Source organism: Cetorhinus maximus, chromosome 31, assembly GCF_964194155.1.
Source record: "Cetorhinus maximus chromosome 31, sCetMax3.hap1.1, whole genome shotgun sequence".
Lineage (NCBI taxonomy): Eukaryota > Metazoa > Chordata > Chondrichthyes > Lamniformes > Cetorhinidae > Cetorhinus > Cetorhinus maximus.
The window spans coordinates 8,370,417-8,388,762 of record NC_135909.1 but is presented as its reverse complement, the minus strand read 5'-3'; the positions used below and the strand labels follow the sequence as shown (position 1 = coordinate 8,388,762).

The 18,346-nt window shown below is 44.5% G+C and overlaps 1 protein-coding gene across 1 annotated transcript in view; it reads left to right on the top strand.

The window, feature by feature from the left end:
* LOC144670407 (pyruvate carboxylase, mitochondrial-like) overlaps positions 1–18,346 on the top strand; it is a 1,036,891-nt gene that overhangs the window by 67,120 nt on the left and 951,425 nt on the right. The window contains exon 3 of the mRNA XM_078532890.1: positions 18,052–18,187. Within this exon, the coding sequence (XP_078389016.1) occupies positions 18,052–18,187 (136 nt within the window). The remainder of the gene's footprint in view (positions 1–18,051; positions 18,188–18,346) is intronic.

The following is an 18,346-nucleotide window of genomic DNA, read 5'->3' as shown; positions in this document are numbered from 1 at the left end:
TTGTTAGAATTGGAATTTCTATTATAAAGCGGCTTTCTGTTTTGGACACTTCTTCCAAACTGCTGTGCGGAATCGATCTGTTTTGAATTAGGCTCCCCTCCTGCGAGTACATAACAGCATTTGGAGTCATTTTCTTTTAGGCTGGTTGCAAGATGGAAACTTATGCGAGAGTTATGTTTTTGCATTATGTTTTGGGGAGATGGTGGCATAGTGGTAATGTCACTGGGCTAGTAATCCAGAGGCTCAGGCGAATACTTTGGGGACATGGGTTTAAATCTCACCATAGCGGCTCGTGGAATATAAATTCAGTTAATAATTTATCAAGGTGTAATAATTTATTACTTCTCAGTAATAGTAACTATGATGACCATCGTCGATTGTTGTAGAAACGCATCTGGTTCATGAATGTCCTTTAGGGAAGGAAATCCGCTGTCATTACCTGGTCTGGCCCACATGTGACCCCAGACCCAAAGCAATCTTAAATACCCTCTGAAATGGCCGAACAAGCCATTCGGTTCAAGGGCAATTAGGGCTGGGCAACAAATGCTGGCCTTGCCAGTGATGCATGTTAAGCCTCAATAATTGTGTGGAAATGAAGACCGAAACCAAGACAAGACTCCTTCAGATAGAGTTTTATTCCTGGTCAGTAAGCTCTCCACTGACAAAACTTGCCTCACCTGTTATCCCTTTTGCTCCTTTGAGCAACCAATTAAACTAAATTAACTGCTATCCCTTTTATATAACCAAATGGGTGCTTCGGTTGTTAACTAATAATTAGCAATTGAACTCCTTTAACTGTTTCCTTCCCCAACAGATTCCCCTTTTCTTAAAAATAAAGTAGTCCTTAAGTTTATATAATCACAAAAGAAAGTAATAAAAAACATCAATATATATTTTTCATTCAATAAATTCACCTTACTCCCCTCCTTAAAAAAAGAACCCATACACAGATATGTCCACACAATCCCTTTTTTTGTCATCTCAAAGAAAAAGACGTCCCTCTTTGAGGATCTCTAATAGCTTCTTGGAGCTTGCTCCTCTTTTGGTGAAGCAGTCAGATAATTGATAGCTGCTCTCAATCCAATGGATCTTGGCAATCTCCTTATTCTCGGGCATCTGTTTTAAGCTTGCAATGTCAATTCGCAATCGCTTTTAGTTAACGCACTTCATAGAGTGCACATTTTCCCAAAGTGACTTATTGTCTACGAGACATTAGATAGGTCCCATTCCTGAATAATACCTTTTCCCATTTAAATATTCTGCCAGCATCTTTGATATAAAGAATGCCATATCCACTGCCTCAACAAGGGCGACAGTCTCCGCTGCCAACGTACTTTCTACAACTCTGCATCTTTTTAGATTCTCATGCTAAAAGGCAACGTTTACCATTCTTCCCCCATGAGAAATACTATCAATCCTGCGCTCGAGAAACCATCACATAGATTTGCATAAGACACGTCACTAAACACAATCAGCTTCGTTTTTCTAAAAATCACCCAAAGATGGGAATTTCAAAACACGATGCTCCATTTTTAATTTAGTCAATGTTTTGTTTGCCCGAATGATTTCTTCAACCTTGGGATCATGCGTTTTGGCGCTCAGTTCCAGAAATTGTCAAAACTGACGTCTGGCCTTGTTTGTTTACCTAGCCAATTGAGTTCCCCAATTAGATTTCTGAGTTCCTCTTTTTCCATTTCAGAAGCTGCTGTATCTTCCTGGAAGGCCTTACCACAGCTAATTGCAATGGGATTGACGTTCTCTAAGTAGGATTGCTGATGTAAAAAGGACGTGTGATCCGCTCTGTCCAATGTATTTAAACGGCAGAAGCCTGACTTCCAATTTTAAACTGTGTTCTGAGCCCATTAATGACAACCGTTACACATTCGCTACTGCCACCCCACAAAAACACGTCCGTGGATCATAAAGATGCCTGCAAGTTTCCCTCCACGGTGCCAACAAAACATTGCTGGGTCTGCTTCCTACTGAAGGCGGCCCAACTTTAACAAACTGACCTCACTGAGAAATACCAAACTCTGGAGGCGTCATTTAAACCGGATACGCTTTTATTTAGCTTCCGGAATGTCCCTTCTGCGTTTGGCGCCTTTCAGTGGACGGAGAAAAACTTTCCCTTGTAGCTGATGTCCCTGCAAAAAGGCAGCTTTAATATCAATGACTTGCATTCCCAAGCATTTGTAAATAAGAGAGCCATAAGGATCTTTAGAATAACTTCTCCTGCCGTAGGTGAATCTACTCTTATATCCTGGTCACCCAATTTTTCTTCAAACCCTCGTGCCACTAGCCTAGCTTTAGCTTTGTAAGTCCCATTGGGAAGCACCTTTTCCGTGCATATCCGTCTATGAGACAGAGCTGGCTATCCCTTATCTGGCACCTCTGTGTATACCCCAAATTTGTTCCAACTATGTAGCTCTTGCTGTTTGGCATCCTTTATTAATTTATCGTCTGATTTGTTTGAAGCTACTAAGACTTCTCGATCACATGGGCTTCCGCTCCTTGTAGCATTACCAGTCTGTGCCATATTCCTTGACCTCGTTAAGCCATGCCCTCTTTCCTGCCCTCTATCACGCTCCGGACTGTTACTGTTTGACTTCCCTCTCCTATTTATAGATGCTCTTTCAACCGTTCGCGATCTCTTCCTAGAGGCATGTTCACTCCCAGATCCACAGTGTGAACTGATGCTGCATTCCGTGCCTTCCATTTTTGTACTTCATGTTCCTGATCCATTGGCCTAACCTGCTGTCCTTTATCTCATACATTTAACCAGCTTTTATATTTTCCAGTGGCCTTTCCCTGTTCTACCTACAATTGTCGCATTCCGCCATTGACTGGCCCCTTCTGGCAAATATGCCAGCTTTCGGCAGTTGTCCTCTGGGACAAATCGCCTCACTTTATTCGTCCGAATTACTATGTCCATCTTCAGATACCCTGTCAACTTCAGCTACCTGGTCCTCACAATAATGCAACGTATGGGTATGAGAAGTACATGGGTTCCTTGTCCCTTCTTACATCCCATTCCAGACCTGCAAATTTGTAATCTGCACCAACTAACCTTGATGAGCGTACCTGAATAACCTGGTTCCCATGCTGTAAAATGACTGTTTTACCATCTTTACCCATGACCTTCCCCGGGCCTTTCCACTCGTTAAGTCCTCTTTTATAGTATACCATGTCTCCCTGATTAAAAAGTTTCTGATGGTTGTACATAGTGTCTTAGGGCTTGCCGAATCCTTTCTGAACATTCGGCTTTAAGGAACGCCCTTCTACCTGCGTGTAGAGCATTTAAATGCTCAGAGAAGAAGTAGAGCTCATTGTAGTTCCTTCCCAAGCTGGGGGATGATCACTCAGGACTGAAGGAATTTTTGGATTTCTACCAGAGACCAACTGATATGGGCTCTAACCTCCAAACATCTGCAGTGAATTCTTGGCATGGACAACTCATGCTAGAGCAGATGTTAATTTACAGCTTGGTCCATTTGCCAAAATCTTATGAAGCATCTCATCTATCATCGCGTGATTCCTGTCACACTCTCCGTTACTAAAAAGCCTTTCTGCTGCTGTATTCATACCTATTATATTCATGTTTTCGCACATATCCCAAAACTCATTGTTAGCAAATTCCGCCCCCCGCCATAAGGGAGGAATCTTGCTGGTGGTCCCAATCTGGTCCCTATCCACTTTCCCATAACCTAATCCACGATTATTTTCTTTACTGTGTAGGATTGTCGACTAGCTAAACCTTGTTGCTAAATCTACGAAATGTAAAATAAAAATGTTCTTTTCTTGATCCCGCACCTTTAAATCCATCGCCACAACTTCATTGAAATCCCTCAAGGGTAGACTCACTGTGGGCCGCGACTGTGTCCTTCTGTATAGCTTACATCTATTGTGTATCTCCTCTATAAGTTTAGTATACCCTCCATCTCTTATCCCAGCATCCCTTAGCAAAATTTTTAATCTTTGGGAAGAAGGGTGGGCAAACTGCCAATGCAATTTTAACACAATTAGCCTTTTGTAAATTCTTACCCCCTGATGCTAATAGCACTTCTTAAATTTCCCGAGTAGACGAGTTCGGTTTCATTAAAGGAATACAGTAGTGTCCTGATTGCGTAAATCGTAAACCCCCAGGTTTTCCAGATACAATAGTCATGTCGTTCTCCATGTCCAGCTTCATTTGCGCTTTCTTCATCGATTGCCTGCTCAACAGTGACGTTATTCCGCTAGACACTACATCCGTGCTGATGAAATGATTGACTCTAGCTATCTTACAGGGAACCGTTACCCTTTTTAAAGATTTTAGGTTATTATCATCTCCAAATCTAAAGCTGGTGGAACTCTCAAACTCTTTAACCTTATTCCGATCCTTGTCATTTAAGGCGTCCAGTCTATTCCACAGACTGTAGACGTGCATCCGCTATCTAGCACCGCACAGTCGAAGGACTCTGCAGCCAAGACATTCATCACCTGGCTGAAACTTCTTGTAACTAATGATGCCCTCTATTTGGCCAATATCTCTGTCTTCTTCTCCCGAGTCTTCTGTCTCATGTTTAATTTCGAACACATTATAACGTTTCGGACGGTTCACTGCATAATGGTATTTTGAATTGCATCTGAAACACCAACTGACCACTCCTTGGGCATTTCTGGGGTTCATCCTTTTGTTGCAATTCTCCCAATTCTTTTCTCCTGCCATAACTGTCAAAGGTGTTTCTGTCCTCATTGTTCCTAGTTACAAATCTCCTTTCGTACTGATGCCTGCGCCCTGTTTCTAGACGATCTCGCCATCCCGTTAACATTTTCTGTCTTACAGCCGAATGACCCATTTGCGCACTGAACGCTGCCGGAAAGGAATGTTTTCCGAGAATTTTTTTTTAGAGCTTCTGACATCTGTTCTAGCAGTGCGTGTCTTTCCCCAAATTTAACTCCCGTCGGAACGAGAAGCCTGTCCATATCCGATACTCTGGCACAGTCTAGTAACTTAAATGCCAGCACTGACTGGGGAACTTCTAGACAGAACTTTTGAAATCTTGAATGTAGTCTACTGAACTCCATTGTGTAACTTTCTATGGAACAATCCTCCAACTTTCTAAATTTGTTAAAACCTGACCATGCTTTGTAAGCACTTAAGATCTACTGAAAGGATGATTTATTATCCATAAGATCTAATAATGTTTCCAAACCTTCATCTGTGTTGAATTGCTCAGGCTCCAACTCCGAAAATACTTTGCATCTTATTTTGCTTTCACATGGTAGCGAAAATACCAAGGCCATTCCCTGTTTTTTCTATGGCAAGGACGTAACCCATGTCTACATAGTCACTTCATTCTTCCATTGGTCATACGGTTGGCACGCAGGAAACATCGGTGGGTAATCATACCCCAACACTCTACATTTTGACTCAGCCATTTTTAGTGACTCCAAACCACTCTATTCTTACATTTAACTCCAAATACAGTCTTTTGTCCAAAGAAAGCTTAGTTTCCAATCTTTTTTTTTACTTACAAGCAGCAACCATTCTCTGCTACCACTGTTAAGCCTCAATAGTTGTTTGGAAATGAAGATTGAAACCAATACAGACTCCTTCAGTTAGTTTTATTACTGGTCATAAAACTCTCCACAGACAAAACTTGTCTCACCTGTTATCGCTTTTATACAACCAAATAGTTACTTAGGTTGTTAACTAATAACTAGCAATTGAACTCCTTTAACTGTTTCTTTCCCCAACAGCACCCACATCCCATGAAAGAATAAAAAGTATTGCTACCTCTCAAGTTTGTGCTCATCTTTTCCTGGACTGTAGTGTTCGAACCTCAGGTTCTTGCCCTTTCCGCAGCAACCACAGTCAACAAATGTTACCCTTGGCAACCATGGTGCACCAACCTTCCTCATCCTTCTCGGTCTGTCTGCAGCTTTAGGCACTTTGAGCAAACAAAGGGAGAAATGAGGAAGGGAGGCACAAGGGAGGGAACCAAGGAGACAGGGTGGGAGGTAGGGTTTGAGGGAGGAAGGAGGGAGAGAATGATAGAGAGAGGGGGACTGAGACATTATGAGAACTGTTCTTTCCACACAAGGCTACTTTCGTCATGTCACTGACCCCCAGGGCAATTGGACAAGGAGGTGATGCAATGGTATCACTACTGGGTGTCCCAATCAACAAGCTCCAAATCTCAGCAGTTGCATCACAGTCAGAACATGCAATAGCAAGTCTGTTATAGCTCACTTCATCATTCAAGTCAATCTGCTGGCTTTGTGATGAGTTTAAGTGGATCTGTTGTGCATATGCAACCAAAAAGAGACAGACTTCAACAGTGCCAACTTTAAACTGTATTCCAAATCCATTCTCCTCCAACAGGACTGAACTCAATGGCACAGCTGGCAACTATACAGCTCTACTGAGGTCATCACGATGAGGAGGGGTTGGAGGGAGAGCCACTGCATGCTGTAAACACTCCTTATACAACAGCATTGAATTAGATCAAAGAGTAGACAGTCATGAAATGCATGGCCGGGTGAAGGGAGTTTAGGATACTGCATTCATTGATCATGGTCATCACATCATATTTAATCAGATTATAAAACAGTGCTCACATGTTTGCTTCAGTATACCATCAGGAGTCTAGCTGGGAATATCAGTTTTGTATACTAGCTGTCTTATTTTTTCATTCCTCACTATTATATGGATTAACTAAATTCTACTGGAGCTAGTATTAATGACAGTTTTTGTTGACCATTCTTGTATGGAAAGATTTGGGGCTAATTGACTTTTGATTGCTCCACTTTAACACACAGTGCTTTCATATGTGTTTAACATCTTGCTCTGAGACAGAGGACCATTTATCGTTTGTTTGTTGTTACCATAGCCTTAGTGGGGCCGCTGGCATCATCTTGCTTCTTCTTTGGCTTTCTTCAATCCTCCTCAGTCCTTGACTCGAAGTTATCCACCCATCCCATTTTTCTTCTTTCTCTTCTGTTTTTAACCCTCAGTTTTTCCTTCAATTGTTGCCGGGGCAAGGCTGTGGTCCAATGCCTGTACCCAGCTATCTTTCTCTATCTCTAACTGTACTTAGCAACCCTTTGATTTCTGAACTTCTCCTCTCGAGCTAACCCATTTAATTGTCTTTCTGTCGATCCAGCTGGTTCTGAGCAACCTCTGCCATGTCTGCATTTCAAAAGCTGTCCTCCTCCTCTCATCCTTTCTTCAGAGTCCCAGCTCTTGTATCCATAGATGTTCCACACTAGTGACTGTGCTAGACGTTTTTTTCAACTTCATGCTGACGCTTTTGGACCTCCAGATGCTACTTAAATTACTGGTCACGCCTCTTGTGGTCGCTAATCTAAGCTGATTAGATAGTGTAACTTTGGTGTTTATCCTCGAGCCAAGGTATTTGAAATTGTCCACTACCCTCTATCTTGGTGCTTCCAATCTTGGCTTTTCCATTGCCATTGATTGAAGTAAACAAGATCCTGAACGGTCTTGACAAGATGGATGTCGAAAGGATGTTTCCTCTTGTGGGTGAGTCCAGAACTAGGGGGGCCACTGTTTTAAAATTAGAGGTCGCCCTTTTAGGACAGAGATGAGGAGAAATTTTTTTTCTCTCAGAGAGTCGGTGCAACTTTGGAATACTCTGCCTCAGAAAGTGGTGGAGGCAGGGTCATTGAATATTTTTATGGCGGAGGTGGATAGACTCTTATTAGGCCAGGGAATAAAAGGTTATCGGGGGTAGTTGGGAATGTGGAAATCGAAACACAAGAAGATCAGCCATGATCTTATTGAATGGCAGAGCAGGCTTGAGGGGCCGAATGGTCTAATCCTGTTCCTATTTCTTCTGTTGCCATTTAGGGCCGTAACACACTTGTTAATGGGCCTTAGGTACAACACAACTGTGAGGCAGACAGAAACTGAAGAAGAACTGGTAGATAATATTGCTGAGTCCCGGGGTGCAACTGGCAGAATGTTGGGTGGGAGGGAAGTGGGGTTGGGCAAGAGCCTAGAAGTCGGGATGGAGGGAGGGGAATGTTGCAATCCGTGCAATTCTACTGCACCTTTCACATTTACAGGATATCCCAAAACACTTCAAAGCCAATGAAGTACTTTTGAAATGTAGTCACTGTTCTAATGTAGGAAACATGGCAGCCAAATAGCACGGCAAGATCTCTCAAACAGTAACAGGATGATGACAATAATCTGTTTCAGTGATGTTGGTTGGGGGATAAATATCGGCCCCGACATCAGAGAGAGCTCCCTTGCTTCTCTTCAAAATACTGCCACGGGATCTTTTATGTTCACCTCAGAGGGCAGACGGGGTAACGTCTCATCCAGAAGATGACACTTCCGACAGTGCAGCACTCCCTCAGCACTACAATGGAGTGTCAGTCCAGATTATGACTCCAGTTTCCGGAGTGGGTCTCACACCTGTTACTGTCTGTCTCCGAAGCGGCAGTGCTGCTATTGAGCCGAGCTGCGACTTTGCTTAATTCCTCTTGTGCAAGTTGCTATCGCTGCTTTACATTGTTCTTGTGCTGCTGGCATGTGATGCATGGATCTCCTGCCATTGTTGACAAACATTGGGCAAGATTAACTGGCAAGAAGGCCTGTACTGAGAGAGTTCCTCTCCGGCCCGAGTAAACATACTGTTGGAGTTGACAACACCACTCTCGTAGCTGTTTTATTAACTAGGGTATGCCACGTGTACAGCAAATACATGGGCTGACAATGACCTGCAGTTTCTTATCCCACCCATTGCCCAAGATTTTAAATGACCCGGAATTCGAGAGAAGCGTCTTTACTCAGGGTGGTGAGAATGTGGAATTCGTTACCATAGGGAGTAGTTGAGGCCAACAGCGTTGATGCATTAAAGGAGAAGCTAGACTAACGTGAGGGAGAGAGGAATAGAAGGATATGTTGAGATAGGGTGAGATGAACTGGATAGAGAGGAGGCTCGTGTGGAGCATAAACACCAAGATAGACCAGTCGGGCCAAATAGTTTTTGCTGTGCTGTGAACTCTACACAATTCTCTATAGTTCCGTTCACAAGTTTTCCACCATTTTATCTCAAACACCAGGAAGCATGAAAATAGCTGCCGTTCATCCCTCTTCCACACCCAATTGGTCACTGCGCATTCCTGGCCTTTATGATGGTGTATGACAGGCAGTACTCCCTGCATACACACTGGTTAGTCACAACCAGGGTTGGATTTGTTGAAAGGGCTAGACGGAGTAAGATGGGAGGAGGCTCGTGTAGAGCGTGAACACCAGCTTGGACCCATTGGGCCAAATAGCCTGTTTCTGTGCTATAAAAATGGTGTAATGACTATGTCCTCTACTCACTTATGTCTGGTTCTGACAGAATGTGGAAATCATGTTTGGAGACTGGACAGGGAGGAGGAGAGATACCAATGGCACAGTCAGCCAACCAAGATAAACAAATAGAATAGAATCATACAGCACTGAAGGAAGCCCTTTGGCCCATAGTGCCTGTGCTGGCTCTTTGAAAGACCGACCCAATTAGTCTCACAATCCTGCCCTTTACCCATAGCCCTGCAAATTTCTCCTTTTCAAAGTATTTATACAATTCCCTTTTTAAAGTTACTGCTGAGTCTGCTTCGACCGTCCTGTCAGGCAGCCCATTACAGATCACAGTGTGAAAAGAAAGGTCCCCTCATTCCCCTCTGGTTCTTTCGCCAGTTATCTTCAATCTGTGTACCCCTGGTTACTGACCCTCCTATCACTGGAAACCGTTTCTCCCTATCGACTCTTATCAACATTCCTCATGGAGACTTGCTGACCGAAGTTGCAACAGAGCTACCTCTGCACTTTTCCACAACATATTGGATCAGCAATGTTGTGCTCCGATAGCCAAATAAAAATGCTAATGATCCAACCCAGGCTACCAAGTGTTTGCATTGCTGGACTATTGCCCCAGGTTATTGCCTGGTGTTTGTGCTATATCTAAGGTCTGCAAAGGACAGAGCCTTCATCTCTTGTAGAAAGCCTCTTTAAAATCACAACCAAAGACCACAGCCAATGCTTTGAATTGTAAGTCCTGAGCATTGAAAAAGATTTAACAAGGTGGGCCTGATGTAGTCAGGAGTTTCAATTAGGGAGGCCCATTCGATGAAACCAGTCGTGGGGAGATGGTGGTGTGATGGTATCGTCACTGGACTAGTAATCCAGAGGCCCAGGTGAATTCTCTGGGGACATGGGTTCAAATCCCACCACGGCAGCTGGTGGAATTTAAATTCAATAAACAAACCTGGAATTGAAAACTAGTGTCAGTAATGTTGATCATGAAACCATCATCATCGATTGTCGTAAAAGGCCATCTGGTTCACTAACATCCATTAGGGTAGGAAATCTGCCATCCTTACCTGGTCAGGCCTGCATGTGACTCCAGACACACACACCAATGTGGTTGACTCTTAACTGCCCTCTGAAATGGTTGAGCAAGCCACTCAGTTCAAGGGCAATTAGGGATGGGCAACAAATGCTGGCCTTGTCAGAGATGGCCACATCTCATGAAAGAATAAAGGAAAAATAAAAGATCGAGGGGCACCTATCATCCGCCATGTCATAGCTGTTGATGGGCCCACTCTGATCTTTAGGACACTGAGCCTATTGAAAAATTAGCTGATTATGATGATGTTGAGATTGTCCGGGCTGCTCTTTTGCAAAGAGGTGATCAAATGGGTCAAAAGAGCTTCTTCAACTGCACCCTGTGTGCAACCAAGTTGTCACTCAAATAATCTATTTCTATGAAATGACAATATTCGAGCAGTTCCCATGTGCTGTCAATTAGTGAAGTAAACCCTGTGGCCAGGAACGCTGATTAATTCCAGACTCTTCATCAGGGCCAAATGCTTAAGTGTGGCTTTTGACCGAATGTGATCCAATCCCTTTTTAAGCACGGCTTCAGTTTAGAGTTAACCCTCCATGCCACAGAGGCAACGCCGGAGGTTGTGTCAGAAACTAATCAGCCAGCCCCTGTTCTGTTGAAGGGTCATTCGGACTCGAAACGTTAACTGTGCTCACCTCTGCAGATGCTGCCAGACCTGCTGAGTTTTTTCAGGTATTTTTAGTTTTTGCCCCAAAGGGCCCGTGCCTTAGTCGTGATCCAAACCGCGTGGGGAAAGGTTTTTAGCCAATGTGGGCTGAGGTGGCAAGGTCAGTGCAGTGATTTCACACGCACTACCAAAAGTACTGGCGTTCACTGCAAAAGTCCTGTTTGTGATTATCTGCAGGCCGCACACACTCAACAAACTCCCCACACACACTACCTGTCGCCCTTGAAAGAATAGCCACTGGCTCTTCTTCATACAAATGCACTTGTTTAATTTGGATCCAGTGCAGTCTTGGCGCAGAGATCCTGCTCTCTACGGCGTCAGGAGCCAAGTTACAGAACTACTTCCTGTATTATCAATGCAAAATTAAGTGTCGCTCTGTCCTGAGTAAATGGAACATTGGATATTGAGGGGCTTCCAATTGGAAAATTGGCTGGATTTTTAAAATTAATTTAAGGGATGTGGCCATCGCTGGCTAGGCCAGCATTTATTGGCCATCCCTAATTGCCCTTGAGAAGGTGATAATGAGCTGCCTTCTTGAACCGCTGCAGTCCCTGTGGTATAGGTACACCCACAGTGCTGTTGGGGAGGGCGTTCCAGGATTTTGAACCAAGACGGTGAGGTCAGGGGCTGAGTGGCCCTGGCGGAACCCAAACTGAGCGCCAGTGAGCAGGTTATTGCTAAGCAAGTGCCACTTGATAACACTGTTGATGACCCCTTTTATCACTTTACTGATGATGGAGAGGAGACTGATGGGGTGGTAATTGGCTGGATTGGATTTGCCCTGCTTTTTGTGTACAGAACATACCTGGGCAATTTTCCAGATTACCAGGTAGGTGCCAGTGTTGTAGTTGTATAAACTATTTTTGATTGCAGATTACGGAATGTTAGATTTAAAACTGAGGCCTAGTCTGACCTTTGAGGTGAATCCCCGGCATTATTTCAAAGAACAGCTGAGGAGCTCTTCCTGATGCCCTGGTCAACATTTATAGAAAGGACAGAATCACAGAATGGTTGCAGAACAGAAGGAAGCCATTCGGCCCATCGTATCTGTGCTGGCTCTCCTGAAAGAGCAATTTATCCAGTAGCATTCCCACCTTCTCCCCATAACCCTGCACATTCTTCCTTTTCAGATAGTCATCCAATTCCCTTATGAAAGCCTCGATTGAATCTGCCGCCACCACACTCAGGCAGCGCGTTCTAGATCCTAACCACTCCCTGCGCGAAAAAGTTTTTCTTCATGTCGCCATTGCTTCTTTTGCTAATTAGCTTAAACTTGTGCCCTCTCATTCTCGATCCTTCCACCAATGGGAAACGTTTTTCCCCATCTACTTGGTCCAGTCTCCTCGTGATTTTGAATGCCTCGATGGAAATCTCCCCTCAAATCTTCTCCAAGGAGAACAGTCTTAACTTCTCCAATCTATCCATGTAACTGAAGTTCCTTATCCCTTGAGCCATTCTCGTGAACCTGTCTTGCACTTTCTCTAAAGCCTTCACATCCTTCCTAAAGTATGGTGCCCAGAACTGGACGCAATACTCTGCTTGAGGCCAAACCCAGTTTTATGCAAGTTTAACATTACCCCCCTACTTTTGTACTCTACTTCCCTATTAATACAGCCTAGAATGCTGTCTGCTTTATTAACCGCGTTCTCAACCTATCCTACCACCTTCAATGATTTAAGTACATGGCTCCACTCCTACACCCATTTGAGGAATTGCACCCTTTATATTGTCTCTCTGCATTCTTCCTACCAAAATGAATGATCCCTCAACCAACATCATTAAAACAGATTACCATACTGCTGTTTGTGGGAGTTTGCTGTGTGCAAATTGGCTGCCATGTTTCAAATGTCACAACAATGACTACGCTTCAAAAGTACTTCATGGGCTGTTAAGTGCTTTGGGACATCCTGAGGTCATGAAAGGTGCTATATAAATGCAAGAGAACCACTCGTGAATGTTTCAGCTGTTTTCCATTAGCAGATTTCAAGATCGATTGTGCTTCTCATTGGAGACAATGAGAAGGTCCAAGGCTTCTAGCAGAGAACACCACCCAAAAGTGAAAGAGTAGGCAAGGAGATGGGAAATAGTGAGTAAGATTAACTTGGGGTTTAAAAGAATGAAGGAGGAAGAAAAAGTTTCAGAGCAACAAGAAGCTCCACAGCTTTTCAATTCCTCAAAGACTGAGTTGGAATACAGACAATGTGATGACCGAGGTTGCACTGAGTAGGAACAACTTGTCTCAGATGGCGAGAGTGGAGCTGGGGGGGCGTCATCACAACTGGGTACAGTAGTAAAGCCTTTGATAGACTCAGGTTTTATAGAAAGTATCAACATGAAGGAATAAACTTCAGTTGTGTCTGTGGCATATAAAAAATTTTAATCTTTATTTTCTCAAAAGGAAAATCGTCACATGTAATAGTTGCAAGGATATCACCTGTTTACTGACACTTTTACTAACTCACCTCCTGACTCCCCAAAGCCTGTCCACCATCTACAAGACACAAGTCAGGAGTGTAATGGAAGACTCTCCACTTGCCTGGCTGATTGACACCATCCAGGACAAAGCAGCCCACTTGATTGGCACCCCATCCACAAACATTCACTCTCTCCACCACCGACACACAGTGGCAGCAGTGTGTACCATCTACAAGATGCACTTCAGCAAGTCACCAAGACACTTTAGACAGCACCTTCCAAACCCGCGACCTCTACCACTTAGAAGGACATGGGCAGCAGACATATAGGACATAGGCAGAGGTTGTAGCAAGCAGAGTTGATAAAGGGGAACCGGTAGATGTAGTGTATTTGGATTTTCAGAAGGCATTTGATAAGGTGCCACATAAAAGGTTATTGCATAAGGTAGGAGCTCACGGTATTGGAGTAAGGTATTAGCATGGATTGAGAATGGGTTAACACACAGAAGACAGGTTGGAAAGATGTGGAGTGCTACAAGGATCAGTCCTGGGGCCTCAATTATTTACTATTGATATTAATGACTTGGAGGAGGGGGCAGAGTGTAATGTATCCAAATTTGCTGATGATACAGAAATAGGTGGGAAGGCATGTTGTGATGAGGACATAAGGAACCTGCAAGGGGATAGAGAGAAGTTGAGTGAGTGGGCAAAAAATTAGCAGATGGAGTATAATGTAGGCAAGTGTGAGGTCATGCACCTGGTAGGAAGAATCAAAAGGCAGACTATTATTTAAATGGAGAGAGACTCCAAAAAAGTGCAGCACAGAGGGATCTGGGTGTTCTTGTGCATGAAACACAAAAAGTTAGCATGCAGATGCAGTATGTAATTAAGAAGGCACATGGAATTTTGGCCTGTATTACCAGGGGGTTCGATTTAAAAATAGGGAAGTCTTGTTACAACAAGTCGTCCTTACTAATATCTGGGGGCTAGTGTCAAAATTGGGAGAGCTGTCTCTCAGACTAGTCAAGTGACAGCCTGACATAGTCATTCTCATGGAATCATTCCCAGACACCACCATCATCATCCCTGGGTATGCCCCGTCCCATCGGCAGGACAGGCCTAACAGAGCTAGCAGCACAGTGGTATACAGTCAGGAGGGAGTTGCCCTGGGAGTCCTCAACATCGACTCCGAACCCCATGACGTCTCATGGCATCAGGTCAAACATGGGCAAGGAAACCTCCTGCTGATTACCACGTACCCCCTTCCCTCAGCTGATGAATCAGTGCTTCTCCATGTTGAACACCATTTGGAGGAAGCACTGAGGGTGGCAAGGACGCAGAATGTTCTCTGGGTGGGGGACTTCAATGTCCATCAACAAGAGTGGTTTGGTAGCACCACTACTGACCGAGCTGTCCGAGCCCTAAATGACAGAGCTGCTGGGCTGGGTCTGCGGCAGGTGCTGAGGGAACCAACAAGAAGGAAAAACATACTTGACTTCATCCTCACCAACCTGCCTGATGCATCTGTCCATGACAGCAGTCATTGTGGAGTTGAAGTCCTGCCTTCACATTGAGGATATCTTCCATCGAGTTGCGTGGTACTACCACCGTGCTAAATGGAATAGATTTCGAACAGATCTAGCAACTCAAGACTGGGCATTCATGAGGCACTGTGGGCCATCAGCAGCAGCAGAATTGTACTCGAACACAATCTGTAACCTCATAGCCTGGCATATCCCCCACTCTGCCATTACCCTCAAGCCAGGGGATCAACCCTGGCTAAATGAAGAGTGCAGGAGGGCATGTCAGGAGCAACACCAGGCATACCTAAAAATGAGGTGTCAACCTGGTGAAGCTGTAACACAGGATTACTTGAGTGCCAAACAGCATAAGCAAGTGATAGACAGAGCTAAGCGATCCTACAACCAACGGAACAGATCTAAGCTCTGCAGTCCTGCCACATCCAGTCGTGAATGGTGGTGGACAATTAAACAACTCACTGGAGGAGGAGGCTCCACAAATATCCCCATCCTCAATGATGGAGGAGCCCAGCACATTAGTGCAAATGATAAAGCTGAAGCATTTGCTACAATCTTCAGCCAGAAGTGCCGAGTGGATGATCCATCTTGGACTTCTCCAGAAGTCCCCAGCATCACAGATGCCAGTCTTCAGCCAGTTCGATTCACTCTACATGATATCAAGAAACGGCTGAGGGCACTGGATATTGCAAAGGCTATGGGCCCTGACAATATTCCGGCAATAGTGCTGAAGACTTGTGCTCCAGAACTTGTCATGCCCCTAGCCAAGCTGTTCCAGTACAGCTACAACACTGGCACCTACCAGCTATGTGGAAAATTTCCCAGGTATGTCCTGTACACACAAAGCAGGACAACAAATCGAACCCAGCCAATCATTGCCCCATCAGTCTACTCTCAATCATCAGTAAAGTAATGGAAGGGGTCATCAACGGCGCTCATCAATGACCTTCCTCCTATCATAAAGTCAGAAGTGGGGATGTTCACTGATGATTGCACAATGTTCAGCACCATTTGTGACTCCTCAGATGCTGAAGCAGTCCATGTCCAAATGCAACAAGACCTGGACAATATCCAGGCTTGGGCTGACAAGTGGCAAGTAACATTCACGCCACACAAGTGTCAGGCAATGACCATCTCCAACAAGAGAGAATCGAACCCTCGCCCCTTGATGTTCAATGGCATTACTATCACTGAATCCTCCACTATCAACACCCTGGGGGTTACCGTTGACCAGAAACTGAACTGGACTAGCCGTAAAAACACTGTGGCTACAAGAGCAGTTCAGAGGCTAGGAATCCCGCGACAAGTAACTCACCTCCTGACTCCCCAAAGCCGTCCACAAGGCACAAGTCAAGAGTGTGATGCAATGCTCTCCAATTGCCTGGATGAGTGCAGCTCCCATGACACTCAAGAAGCTTGACACCGTCCAGGACAAAGCAGCTGGCTTGATTGGCATCACATCCAGAAACATTCACTCCCTCCACCACCGACGCATAGTAGCAGCAGTGTATACCGTCTACAAGATGCACTGCAGGAATTCACCAAGGCTCATTAGACAGCACCTTCCAAACCCACAATCACTACCACGTAGGAGGACAAGGGCAGCAGATTGATGGGAACTCCACCACCTGGAAGTTCCCCTCCAAATCACTCACCATCCTGACTTGGACATATATCGCCGTTCCTTCACTGTTGTTGGATCAAAATCCTGGAATTTTTTTCCTAACAGAATTGTGGGTGTACCTACACCACATGGACTGCAGCGGTTCAAGAAGGCAGCTCACCACCACCTTCTCAAGGGCATCTAGGGATGGGCAATAAATACTGGCCCAGCCAGCGAAGCCCACATCCCGTGAATGATTAAAAATAAACAACTGTATAGGGTGTTGGTGAGTCCGCACCTGGAGTACTGTGCACAGTTTTGGCCCCCGCATTTAAGAAAGGATATACTGGCATTGGAAGCAGTTGAAAAGAGATTCACTAGGCTGATTCCTGGGATGAAGGGGCTGACTTATCAAGAACGGCTAAACAGGTTAGGCCTTTAATCATTAGAGTTTAGAAGAATGAGGGGTGATATTGAAACATATAAGGTTCTGAGGGGGCTTGACAGGGTAGATGTTGAGAAGATGTTTCCACTTGTGGGGGAATCTCGGACTGGGGGCATAGTTACAGAATAAAGGGACATTCATTTAAAACTGAGATGTGAAGGAATTTCTTCTCTCAGGAGGTAGTGAATGTCTCAAATTCCTTACCCCAGAGAGTTGTGGAGGCTAGCTGACTAAAGTATTTAAAGAGGAGGTAGATCAAATTTTGAAATATCGGGGAGTTGAGGGCTATGAGGAGCTGGCACGAAAGAGGAGTTGAGGCCTGGGGCAGATTAGCCATGATTTTATTGAATGGTGGGGCAGGCTTGAGGGGCCGAATGGCCTACTCCTCCTATGTCTTTTGTTCTTATGACACATGGGAACAGCACAACCTGCAAGTTCCCCTCCAAGTCATACACCATCCTGATTTGTAAATATATCGGTGGTTCCTTCACTGTTGCTGGATCACATCCCTGGGACTCCCTTCCTAACATCACTGTGGGTCTTCCTACACCGCATGGACAACTGCAGTTCAAGAAGGCAGCTCACCACCAGCTTCTCAAGGGCAATTAGGGATGGGCAATAAATGCTGGTCTAGCCACATCCCCTGAATGAATATTAAAAAAACATTAGATGGCACATTTTATTTTGTTTTAACGTATTAACCTTCTAATATTTTCTCCCAATTTGCTGCCTATTCTGCAGTGAAGGTTCATGAAAAGGGCTCAGGATAATGTTGCCCTTTCTCTTTGTCTTTCCGCATTCGCATTGCTGAAATCAGGAACTTGACCCTGCTTGCAGGTTCTTCTTGTCTACCCTATCAAAGCTGCCTTGAAATGTTGATTTTGGGGCTGTGTGAATGATGAAACATCAAGACTGTTTGAAGTGTGAGTATGAAACATTAGTTGCTTTAATGCATCGTCTCTGCTGTGATTTCAGATGCTTCAGCTTCGATTTGTAAAAGGGGGCTTCAGCTTCCTGGGGGTCAAACGGATTGCTGCGCTCAATGCTGCTTACCAAAGCACTCAACACAAGGAATACAAGCCCATCAAGAAGGTGATGGTGGCTAACAGAGGTAAGAGGGGAAACCTCCTTCCAAAGACAAAAAATTGGGGTTTGGCTGAGCAAACATGCATCTTGGAGACCATTGGTTTTCATAACGTGACCCAAGTACATTCTAATTGAGATGTTCCAGATGAGTAAAGGATCAGTAGGGTTGATGGAGACAAACTAT